This window comes from Dunckerocampus dactyliophorus, chromosome 13 (genome assembly GCF_027744805.1).
Source record: "Dunckerocampus dactyliophorus isolate RoL2022-P2 chromosome 13, RoL_Ddac_1.1, whole genome shotgun sequence".
NCBI lineage: Eukaryota > Metazoa > Chordata > Actinopteri > Syngnathiformes > Syngnathidae > Dunckerocampus > Dunckerocampus dactyliophorus.
The window spans coordinates 11,477,275-11,490,216 of NC_072831.1; the positions used below are offsets into that span (position 1 = coordinate 11,477,275).

A 12,942-nucleotide genomic window follows, 5' to 3' on the forward strand; every position below is an offset into this window, starting at 1 on the left:
TGCTCGTTGCATGAGCTCCGTAGAGTAAAAAGAAAGGAACTGTTGCTTGATTTGTGCATGGTCTGACACCGTGACCCAGGGTCAGGAGAGGACCCGACTGACTCTGATCATTGTGCCAGAGCTTGCCTGCTGCAACACGGCAAGCTGGAACGGCATGTCGGTTTGCTCAGTCTAAACAAAGCGTTTCTTTTGTCCAGTCTGGAATGATCTACAATCTGTTTTTTCTGAGCATCCCAACAAAATGACGCAGAACTGCAGGGGAATGGGAAGCAGGCTCAGGCCAAGCTCACATTTTCCCCCAGCTGGTCAGCATATTGTGCCATTTCACTCCCTGTGAACATGTCTTACATTAGCGTCACAAAAGCCACCTTGCATCCGGATGTCAGAATTTCTGAGTGTCAGTCAGTGTGGGACAAGGGAGCATCTCTTGAATCATGGCCTCCTTTTATCAAAGCTTTGACAGGCTCAGCTAGAAAATGTCTTTCATGTTTGGGTCAGAGAGGCGAGCTGAAGCAGCAGGTTTCTTCTTCTCCTGCATGTGTGTGCTGAAGAGTGTCTCACCTAAAGTTCAGATTTGGTTACAATTGGATTCGACTGGAGGGCGGACCTACAAACCTGGAAAACTGATTTGATTCAGTGGTTTGCATGCACTCACATGTGCTTATTCACATCTTTAATTGTCTGCCAGTAAATACAGTATGTTAATCTGTGAGTGTGTGTGTGTGTGTGTGTGTGTTGGATAACTCTGTATCCTGCAGACTGTGGGGGTCAATGTGATAATGGAGCCACCACCACTGGCTCTCCCCTGTGTCCCAGCAGGGTAGAAGGTTTGCTTCCAGCTCTCTTTCTCGCCTCTCTGTCGGACTCCCTATCCATCATTTTTAGTTTCTTTTTGACACATTTTTTATTCTGAAGTGAATTATTTTTGACAAAGAGACTCCATCACAGCAGCCTATCTGGAATAGTTCACTAGTAAATCATTATTGATATTTTCCTTTGGATTTTATGTTTAGGTTCTCAACGTTGTTTTTACTCCAACAGGTTCCAAGAAATGGTGAACTACTTTGGAATGAGGCCAAAGCCAGGTGATAAAGAAGTGGCCCCAAATTACGTCTTTATGCTCTGGTATGAGTTCTGCAACGACTTCAAGAACGCTTGGATACGACAAAGCAAGAACATCTCAAAGGAGAGGTGAGCTGCTCCATTCACAAGTTTCAAGTTTACTGCATTTTTTTCCTATACTTAAATGTATTTGTGGCGGTCCACCACAAATAAAAATTCGGACTGCCATGAATGGATTGGGCGCTAATGGTTCGCCCTCACTCATAAACACATTATTTTAACATCCCGACAGAGGCACACAAAGTCTTGACGGTCTTTTTAAACTTTATTGCCAACCGAAACGCACCAACAGCAGTGCTCAGTTTCAACACCTTAAGCTCCCACACACGTTTCTCAGTTGCTCTCCACACCAGCAACATAACACTTTTTCATTATCACCGTTCACACTCACGGCGTGGTGCATTCACAAACACTGGAATCCTGGATATCCACATTACAACACAAGCAGGTCATTACATTATATTGGGACCATCTGTGAATGAGCTAGCCATTCCAACGCTGTACAGTAGATGGCACCATGACTCTGCTTTTTAATACACCTCATATGCACCTGGTCAGCGAATAAGAAGATGTAGCAGGAGGGATCAGTGTTGCCAACTTAGCAACTTTGTCGCTATATTTAGCGAGTATTCAGACCCTAGTAGATTCTGTTTTTCAAAAAAGCTACTAGCGATAAATGTAGTGACTTATTCTTGATTTTTGGAGTTTCTGACATAAAAGAGCATTGCTCTTCTTAATGAGCAGCCAGTGCTGCTGTGAGCCCGCCCCTCCCCAATCTAAAATCATTCAAGCAGTTTTGCTTGTGACATAAAAAAAAAAAAACACTAAAAGAACAACCGAATGTTCATTTGTATTTATAAACATATTTGTTTTGCTTTGCATGGTTTTGCTAACTTTTTGTCTCCCACAACATCCATAAAAATGACATGTGCATGCGTGATGGCCAGTGATGCAAATTAGACGATGTGTCATGTAGCACGCTGCCGCATGTTGCGGGGGTGAGCATATTCAACATTATAATACATTTATAATACATTTTTAGCATCATGACATGAGCAATTGATCATCTTGCAATTGTCAAACAGCAGACAATTGTAGATAATCATTTGCATGGATGTACCAAAGCTTTTGCAACTTGAAACTGCTTTTTTTGATGTGCACAAGTGACATTATATGTGAAGATTGCATGTGTGTGCAGTACTTTCAATGGCCACAGCATCAGGTGCATCTGCACAATATTATCTACCAATATCAATACAAACGCTGGATTAAAGATTTTTTAATAATACTATACGGAGGAGTGGTTTTCAACTGCTTTGGCTGCGGGACCCACCATCTCCCTTCGATGACAAGCGGCACCCCAAATTTTTAACATACAGTAAACTTCTCAAATACCGTAAATTCGATGTATAAGCCACTCCTTTTTTCTTAAACTTTCAACCCTGTGGCTTATAGAGCGGTGCGGCTAATTTATGGCTACATTCTAATCTCATGACATCTCCTTTACTTCAGAACGACTTCTAATTGTTTAAATACGGTGCCGCTCGCGAGTCAGTGAGGAAATGGTAGCTCTTTCTTTGGCAAGAGCTAATTACGAGCTATCAGTGCATTCACAACAAGCTCGTCAACCCGCTGGAAACAATATAACAATCTGACTCACTGTGTCATTTTACAAAGAACACTAAACTCATCACACAGCAACTTAACACTCAAAAAGGATACCTGAGAAATATACAAACATATAACAATATGAAAATTAAATTGAAAAAAAAAACATTTTTGTGAAACCAAATAAAACACTGTTATGATGATATTATTATGATATTAATAATAATAAGTAATAATATATCATAATAATGCAATATTTCCTTTAATACGTCATCTTTCACTCTGTAAAGTTGTGGAATTGGCACAATTCGTACTGTCCGTCACGTCCTGGCTTTTCAATAGTGGTGTCAGCATTAATAGTTCCAGCTTGTACGTAGTTGAATATTACCAGCTCACTGTTCTTTTCTTATCTACTATCTTTGTCTATTTATGTCAGGGCTATCCAGCTGTTCTTTGATATTTATAATAGAAAAAATATATAATAAAAAAAACCTTATACATATATTTAAGACAAACCTTTGTGTTTTTATTAGTTATTAGTTATTAGTTATTTTTCTAGTTACATTATGCCTTTTTGCTCTATTAATCAACACGTTCCACAAATGACTGAAGATTCCCATCCTCATATTCAGTCATTTTTGTTATATTTGTGCGGTTGCTTAACAACTTGTAGGCGTGATGTAAAATTAGTAGAGCTGTCAAAAATAGCATGTTAACAGCGGTAACTAATATATTTTATTAATTACGTTAACTTTTTTTGCGTAATTAACGCATACACATCATGGCAAGCCACGGCTCTCTGTTGTTGATGAGGCAGCCCAGTATATCCCTGTTATAACTTTATTCTGACCTGAACACATCAACAGCAGTGCAATTCCAACACCATGCACAGTCATGGAAAAAATAATTAGACCAACCGCGTTTCTTCAGTTTCTTGTTCATTTTAATGCCTGATACAACTAAAGGTACCTTTGTTTGGACAAATAGAACAATGACAACAAAACAGCTCATAAGAGTTAAATTTTTTGGCAGTACAATGCTATAGCTATTCATGTAAGAACTTACGTGATTTTGGTTATGATCAAGAAAAGCATGGAAGTTGCTAGATATCAGCTCTGAAATGAAACTCTTATGAGCTATATTTGTTATCATCATTATATTTGTCCAAACAAACGTACCTTTAGTTGTACCAGGCATTACAATGGATCAATAAACTGAAGAATTTTTTTTTCCATGACTGTATGTACTGTATCTCCATCTCCACAAACAAACACATCTCTAGTCCATTCGTCATTGCAACGACACTTCATCATTGTCACTAGACAGACTGCGAGTTGCATTCACGGACACTCCGAACATCACACCAACGTCTTTATTATGTGTGTATGTGTGGTCTAAATAAACAGAAAGACAAAGAAAAACAACAAGTGGATATTCTTATCGCTCACTTTGTAACTCTTCATGCGGGAGTACAATATGCTGCATTTAAGTGTGCTCGGAAATCCCAGAAAATTCACTCAAAACATGTGAATTCATCTTAAATGACGTGGTGTCTTTGAACGCAACTACTCATTGCTCATAATAACACAGTTAAAGTCTGATTCAAATATTCATGCCATTAAAGAAACCAGTGTTCGGTAAATGGATTTTCAGACATGTGTGCCGTCTCTTAACTTGATTTCAATTTTAAGTTAATTTGCCGCTGTTAGTATATGCAAATATACGCAATCCTGCCCTGTCACATATCTTTCTTTCAATAAAATACAGTAAAAATGGGTGTATTTCAGACATGGTAATGGTAATGGTAATGGTTTAATTTATTTAAACATGAATACAAGTTACTTTGGAATACATCGCATAATACAATTCCCATTTCTACATGTCCAAAAAGGAGTAGGAAGAAGCAAAGCTTATTTAATCCTACCCCTCATCCGTTTCACATCAACTGCAATGCATTTCTTCACTTCCTGTATTCTGAATGTACTCTTTGCTAGTTTAAAAGACATAGGAAAATGATAAGGTAATATATGATAAGGTAAGATAGTGTGACATGGTGATTAATCATGATCAATTCATTTGAACCCCATGATTAATCTGATTTAAAAATTTGAATCATTTGACAGCCCTTAAAATTAGAACGGAGTGTTCATGGCTGATGTGTGGATGCTGGGATGTAATTAGAGCAGAGGGGGAGGCCATCAAAGAGGATGCAAACACAAGCTGCTCAGGCCTCCAGGCCCTGAATTTATGATGTTTCCTCTGACCTAAGGCGTCATTTTGGGGGGCATTCCACCAACTCTCCTGGCGGCCGACTGTCTTTACTAGTGAGCCCACAGAGGCCACCGACCGTTAAAGGCCGAGCATTATGGGAGAATTGATAAACACTGTAATGAAGCTGGACATGCAGCCCAAAGGCCAAAAGCGCTTCACGTGTGGAGAAGACTGCGGGAGAGCAAAGATCGTTTTTGTGTTGTTTTTGTTTTAAGTATGTTCTGGTGCCATCGTGGCCCTTCCCCAACCTGGACTCAAAGGTGCACATCAGAATGTGAATTATTTCCCCGATCTAACCCAGTCTGGCTAATACCTTAATTCTCTATGAGATCACGGAGTTCCCCACCACAGACCCATGTGCTGGAATTTAATTATAGAGACCAGGTTTACTGGGGTATCCAGTCTCACATTACTCACAGCTGATTGTGCTTATGTACAATTAACTTTATTTTAAATACTTTTGGTGCACTCATAAAAGCCAAGTGTTTTTTAAAGGCTGCCTCATTAGCTCATCAACCCGACAGTCGACGGGGCTTTCACTCATCGCAAGCTGGAGATGAGCAAAGTTCCCAGAGGGATCGCTCCTACAAATAACTGGACAGTGATATGACGCCATCATCAGGATTGCTACTATGAAAGCATGACTAATTTAAATAAGAAGGAAGAAATCAGTGAAGTACCCCTGGTTGCCTCTACTGCTGCCTTTATGCAAGGCACCTAACCTCTACCAGCACACTTGGTTTGACACACTTCCAATGCTGTTACAGAGCAAACATATGAAAACTGGGACTAGTTTTTGGAGAGATGCAAGTGTACTCTCTGTCAATGTACACTTAAGCAAGGCACCAAACCCCAGACCTGCTGGGCAGCCCCAGGAACCCACTGTGCATGTGTATAATAGATACATAGATACTTTATTAACCTCCAAGAGAAATTCACATTTCAATAAAACGAGCAAGGCAAGACAGGAGAGATAAGAAAATAGAATAAGAATAAATAAATACAGAAATGCGGAACAGATCATATGTCATATGTCGGGGCCGCACTGTGGTTAGCATGTCGGCCTGAATCTGAAAGATGTGGGTTCGAATCTCTGTTGGACATTTCTGTGTGGCGTTTGCATGTTCTTCCCGTGCGTGTGTGGGTTTTCTCCGGGTACTCCGCTTTCCTCCCACTTTTCAAAAACATGCATTTTAGGTAAACTGGCGACTCTAAACTGTCCATGGGAATGAATGTGAGCGTGAATGATTGTTTGGCGATATGTGCCCTGCGATTGACTGGCGACCAGTCCGGGGTGTACCCCACCTTTTGCCCAAAGTCAGCTCCAGCATACCCCCACGACCCTTGTGAGGATTAAGCAGTATAGAAAATGAATGAATGAAAGTCATATGTAGTATTCTGGTCACTAGGCGTCAGTAATGTTACACTGATGAGACATGACATTATATATATTAGATTACCGGTACCTTCCCACTGCATGTAGTCAGCCATGTCATGTCCAACATGATAGTGAAAAAAGTCCTCCTCCCATTCCATGTGGAAGTGGTAAGTTTTCTTACTTTCTCCGTCTCAGTTTTAAACCCTTTCTTAAGTTTAGAATAAATAAACCGGAGGCAATCTTGTTAGCTCGGTAGCATGCTAATGCTAAAGTGGTGGCTGTCCCTGCTGTGATCCCATAGCCTGGTAAAGGTGACTATAGGGCTGTTATTTCTTGTCTACAAGGCTCATAAACAGTCATAAAGAGGTTTTCTATGCTCTAACTACAAAAATATTCCATTTATTAATATTGAATCCTACTTTGCAGAAATTCACTTGTAATGGAAAACAATATTTTGCGATGAAAACAGCTTGGAACAGATTGTGTGATTGTGTCTAATTGATAGGATAACAAAATGAAACATGAATAGCACTCAGCAGTGCAGACCTCTGCCAAGGCTCTAAAAATGATAACATACAAATCCAGACTGGCTCTAATTAGTCACTGCTTCTCTTGGCCTCAATGCAAGTGGACTATAAAAGAAAAAAGGGGAAATAAATTCCTTCATGTGCATTTTATCTGTATTTTTACCAAAAAAATGCGTGCCACCTCTCCTCAAAAACTCATGAACATTGGTTTTATAGTAGGGATGCTCCAATCAGGGATTTATGCTGCCGATTGCGATACCGATCATCCGTGAGTGGGTACCGATCACATGGATTAACTGTACATTTGTCAATGTATTAATGATGAGTGCTATTGGCCAGGGCCACCATTAGATAATCCCCTGGCCAATAGGTAATGTTCATTAAACAATAGACACTTGAAAAAGTTAGTACGTACCCGATGGACATAACATCCACTTCCCCGTGGGAGACAAACGAGCTCCAAACTAACCGCATTGCGTCTTTGTTTGAAAAACAAGTTGGCAACCCTACGTGACAGCACACATGCACATTCATGTCATGTCTGTGTTGTCATGACATGAGTCGTCATGCCGCCGCCGCACGGCGATCGGCTTTGAAAGGCACTTATCGCCATATGCCGATCACGTGTTTTTGACCTAAAACCGTCCGATACTGATCTGTGGCCCATCTATCAACGCATCCCTGGCAGAGGTATGAAATAACTGTGTTACTATGATAAAGCTTGCATGTGTCGCTCAGCGTTAACGTACGTTTGTATGCTTGTGTACTTCAAGGTTGAAGGAAGCTCAAGAGAACATCAAGAAAATCACAGATGAGAAGCGAGTGGAAACTAAGAAGATTAACGCCAACAGTCTGGTAAGGACCCTTCCTGTTTTTTTGCATTTCTGTAACTTGAGTGTGTGTTTGTGGAAATCGTGTGTGTGTGTGTGTGTGTCCTCCACAGAAAGAGAGGCTGCGGCAGAAGGAAGCCGGCATGGCGTCCAGCTGAGTGAATTGGTGACGGGGCATTCTTCTGCACCCCTAATGGGTCTGGACCAACCCCACCCCCCTACATATTTTGTGGTTCCGCTTGTGCCGCCGTACAAAAAGAAAGCTGCAAGGGTGCACGGCTGCCACAAGCCAAAGTGATGAGGATCCCAAAGGCCAAAGGTGGACCTCATTCATCCAGCATAGCGTGACCTCTTGTGTCCAGCTTGTGAAAGGTCTCACTGGGTCAGCTCGCGGTTCTCCAACTGTGTCAGCTGACACGTCCATGAAGTTCTTCCCTCTCCTCATCTGTGCTGACAATCTGCTCCAATTGAAGCTGATCCCAGAACACAACTTCATGTCCTTTTAATGTAGCCAGCTTCTTTTCAACTCTTCATTTCTAAACTCTTGTAAATGTGATGTACAGGAGAACTTGGGCTTGAAGCAAAATAAGAAACATGATAGCCGCTGTCCTTCACATTGTTCACACATGCACATGTGTGATTTGTTGCTACATTGTGCACTATACCAGACACTGTTCTTCTGGATTCGGAGAAGAACGAAAAACAGTTTAGTACATTATTTCTCTGTTTTATTTCCATTTTAATGATGTCCAATGCATTTGTGAGATGAGTGTCCATGTAAAATGTGCAGAATCTTAACTGCCACCTAGCAGGTGCCCAGCAATCAGTGTCATGGCTGTGCGAAAAGCAATGTTTGTCATCATATGTCCACAGAACTCCATCCTCCAAAATGACAACGCTTGCACCCACAGAGTGCTGTTTAGCAGAAACTAACTCCAGGATTTGTGCCACATTGGCTAATCCTGGTTGAAGGGTGGAGTGCCATCCCACAGCAGTGTGTGACCAGCATGAGCAATAGATGCCAGGCTATTGTGGCTGTCTTCCACACGCTACGAAAAAAAACCTACATGGTCCCACTGTCATTTTTATTGACATCACTACAACAGCACAACAAGATGTTTGGTGCTGCTGTAAGTTGTAAGTTGTGCTGCTCATACCACAAAACCATCTTTTTTTTGTTGTTAAAACATTGTTAAAACAGAGAAATAATCACAAATGTACCAATGGTGTGATGGCACACCTTTCAAGCCCTTTTGTGCTTGCAATAGCTGTGTTGTGTAGCTCACTCAAAGTCCTTTATGGAGTATTATCTCAGCAATATTTCCCCATTTTTGCACTTCCTTTGCCATGCAGGGTTGTACGCTTTATGAATAACATAGACCCTTAGAATAGAAAGCAACGCAATCTTTTTGTTGTGCTCCTCATTGAAGAGGAAAAGTCTATTTATGTATGGAAGGATGTATTTTCCGTACAGCGTTAGATCCCTCTGAAGATTTCCTTGGGTGAGAAGCTGCACAAAGATGTATATTTTAGTTCGCATGTGGCCTTCATTCTGTAGTACAGGGTTGTAAATATTTCAGCATAACACCCAAAGCCATGATAGTCATAATACCTCAGACAGATGTCAACGATCAGAGTACATCCAGGATAAAGATGCATGTCCAATTCGCTTTTATTAACCCTCCAAAGTCTGTGCCCTTTATTTTTTATGGAAATCCAAACACTGCGACACTGGAATAATACAATAAGTGAGTCTACTGTATAGCAGCACTGTAATTATACGGAATTGTTTTAAATTTCAAGAATAAACTCAAACATGGTACTGTATTTATCTGTGATTTCATGTGTAAGAATGAAGTCATCGAACTAATCTGCCTTCATTTTTTAAAGACATTTCCAGGAAGGCTCCTAAAATAAGTGATTAGCGTTATAAACATGTGGAACTTGTTAGGCTATTGGAAGTTCCTTTTTAGAACAACTCAGATTTTAGGAATGTGAAGCGATACAGGTGGAAAATGTTACTTGATTTGCTGTGCCACTATAGACACACTCACTACTACTTAGTTGTACTACTTTGCATGAAGAAGGAAGCCATTACATCACCCCTTCCTTTTTTGGAAACCATCTAGTACTTGTTTATATGTATATTTGCCTGCAGAAAATATACACAGATGCTCTGTGTATCAATATTTTTATTCTAATTCCAGTTGTGAGATTTCACTCATTTGGCTATAGTTTACATGCGATTATATTTGGAAAGACGCTTATTGAATCACAGTTGCTTGTGATAGATAGATCGTACATGTGTACTTTTGAACTAAATACCAAGCAATCATAAAACCGGTTTCATAAAACATAAGGATCCATTCAGGAAATGCATGTGTGAATTACTTCATATTTTGTTTACAATGACCTTCCAATTTGGGGTTACATTAAAAATATGGTTTACTATACGATTAACCTCGTGCGACCCAGCAATACTTTGTCCTCTGTAAGGGATAAGCTTTTCACAGCCTTATTTCGAAAACTCGACAAGAATTAAAACCTGTTGTGCCCAGAAGAGGGCATCCCGCAGGGCTTTTCCAAGCGATGTCTGATTTGCCTGATTAATTAGAAGATCTGTCTGGCAGGATGTTTTATGAGCGCAAGTTATTAAATGTATCCAGTTATTGTACGCATTGTTTTAAGCAATAATTTCAGGTGGTTTTGGTCACACGGTAATTTTTAAGATACTGAAAACAACACATTTTCCCAATGTCCTCCGTGGTGGACACGTGGACTTACCAGCTACGTTGTCACGTAACTACAAATAAGCAAGAAGGAAAACTAGCTTCTTGCAGTATCATTCATAACATGTCAGGTTTTTTCTTGTCCTGTGTTAATATAACTGTTAAAATGGAATGGAATATAAAAATATTGGTGAGTAGAGCTCTAAATGGTCAATAACTGATGCTGGTTTTATTTATTTTTACTCTTTTGATGAGAGGAACGTTCCTCTCATCAAAGGAGTAGAAAGGACGACTGATTAAATCATTGTGCAGTAGTCCACCGCAAAAGACATTGTAATACAAAAATGCACATTTCTATTTGCTTACATATATATTATTTAATGCATTTTTCCGAGGTCGCAGGTGAATAAAGTAACGTTCTCCACATTCCAGCATCCATTTATTTTATATTTTCGGGGATAACTTAATAAAGAGTACATTCAAGATCATTTACATGAAACAACTATTTCAACTTGACGGGGTATACACCTCCACTGAACGTTTTTTAAGCATCGTGTTTCTTCCGGGTACCCAACGAACATCCTAATTCACATAAATCACTGACATTAATAAATCCTTCAAATGAAAGTTGTATTTTTAATCGCATGTTCCGTGTCCAAACGTTCGTTACTGTTGATCGCTCCAATTCCACACGGTGGAAACAATGTTTGAGTGAGTTCTTGGTGCGTGAAACGTGCTCATTACATTCCCGCGCTGCTTCTTCATTCCAGCTCCTTAAAAGTGTGAAGATTTACAAAAAAAAAAAAATAGTCATTTGCACTTACATGATAGTTTAAATGAAGCATGTCCATATTTGTTGTGCAAAAAAAAGAATGGAGGGAGGTTGGATTATCTTCTCCTGGCTGTGAAGACACACACACACACACACACACACACACAGTTTGAGTGTACTAGTCCAGCTCTATGGATATACAGCGACACTGCTTGACGCGTTGGATGCGTTTCTTCTTGGTGGGCGGCTGCTGGTCAGGACAGTTCAAAGTGAAAGTCATGGTGGTAAAGCGTTTGGGTTTGCAGAAGGAGCACGATTGGAAGGCGCCCTCCTCCCTGCGGATGTGCCTGGGGATGTAGAAGGAGTTACACTGTCCGTAGCAGAAGCGGTTAATGATGGTGCGGCTGATGCATCCCTCCTCGTGGATGGTCTGCTTGAGGGGCTGCGTCTTGCACCAGTCCCGTTTCAAATACTGGCGCTCGGTCACATGCAACGCCTCCTGGCTGGACTCCAGCACCTCGTCGGCCGGGGAGGACGAGCCGTGCCTCTGGCGGGGACCGGAGCCCGCCTGCTGTCGCTCCGATTCGTTGGGGTTGTTTTTGTCCGGATGAGGAATTGCGCCCTGGGAGCCTCGGTTTCTTTTGGACTCCCCGAGAGAGGACAGAAAGCCGAGGATGAGCAGGAGACTGCAGATGATGCGCGTCGAGTTGGCCATCCTGAGGGGAAAAAGACAAAATGCCTGAATGACCAACAGTGTTCAGAATTACGCGCAGCTTTTACGCAGCGTAAAGAGGCAATGCAACCCCCATTTCCATCAATTATCAACTTTTCACAGGTGTGTACAGTCAATCTATTTATGATTGATTTTTTTTAAAGTCAAATTTATCTGCATGAGGCATAAGGACAATAATTAAAACGTTGTTGCCTCCTATTTCTATTATTACGAGTCTCACCTGAACAGATTTTTTTTTAAAGCATTTCTCATGGCCCACGCAATCAACGTGTTATCGTCCCAAATTCACTGACCTGCAACCCTCAAGTTGATGTTTGTATCTTGTCGGCACCTTCCGTGGGCAGGCACCCACTCTCACCGTCCCTGTCGACTGTCCACTGGAGTGACTGCAGAAGGGTGGTAGACCAAGTCCAAGTCCTCCATAGACTTGGGGGACCACGCAGGTTTAATACCAAATTGCTGCAGCGCCGCACTGTCTCCCCTTTAAATGTCTGCCAGCTGAGATGCGAACTACGCTTCCCTCCACATTATTGGCTAAGAAGCATGTGGACCAAATCGAAACTTATCCGCCCCCTACTCCAACGCCTGAATGCAACACAGGGAGCAAAGGGGAAGAACAATCGAACGCATCACAACGACCAAGAAGGACACATGGATGTAGGGGCTTGGCGGATGAAGAAGAGCACCTGAACGCGTCAGTGACTTCATTAAATACATTAACTACTATATACTAATTGAAAGCAGATCAGGACACTTGAATGCAGCACAGGGGACCAAGGAGGGATGGCCAGTGAACTAATGAAAAGGACTACGAAAAATATAAGACATGACAGTTGCCAAGAAGGGACGAGACATTTGAATGCATCACATGGACAAATGACGGCTAAAAACTTGAATGCAATATAGGAAGCAATGGGGGCAGGACACTTAAACACCTCATATAACAAGTAGGGGGTACTTGAACGCGACCAA

General features: G+C 41.2%; 2 protein-coding genes across 4 annotated transcripts in view; one reads left to right on the forward strand and one right to left on the reverse strand.

Moving 5' to 3' along the window:
* LOC129192314 (formin-like) overlaps window positions 1–10,953 on the forward strand; it is a 72,138-nt gene extending 61,185 nt beyond the window's left edge. For 2 of the 3 annotated variants that reach the window (XM_054796211.1, XM_054796210.1), the window contains 3 exons: window positions 1,042–1,191; window positions 7,680–7,761; window positions 7,850–10,953. In XM_054796211.1, coding sequence (XP_054652186.1) covers window positions 1,042–1,191; window positions 7,680–7,761; window positions 7,850–7,894 — 277 coding nt within the window. In that variant the 3' untranslated portion in view covers window positions 7,895–10,953. The remainder of the gene's footprint in view (window positions 1–1,041; window positions 1,192–7,679; window positions 7,762–7,849) is intronic. The other variant, XM_054796208.1, reaches the window with a different exon arrangement.
* On the reverse strand, window positions 10,603–12,524 carry LOC129192316 (gremlin-1-like). The gene is made up of 2 exons (XM_054796213.1): window positions 12,264–12,524; window positions 10,603–11,953 (listed from the first exon to the last, which is right to left on the reverse strand). The coding sequence occupies exon 2, from the start codon at window positions 11,950–11,952 to the stop codon at window positions 11,416–11,418; it is 537 nt and encodes a 178-aa protein (XP_054652188.1). The 5' UTR covers window position 11,953; window positions 12,264–12,524; the 3' UTR covers window positions 10,603–11,415.
* Between the last annotated feature and the right edge of the window lie 418 nt (window positions 12,525–12,942).

Bases quoted from the DNA above. Each gene is read 5' to 3' on its own strand.
- LOC129192316 (XM_054796213.1), bottom strand. From the start codon at position 11,952: ATGGCCAACTCGACGCGCATCATCTGCAGTCTCCTGCTCATCCTCGGC.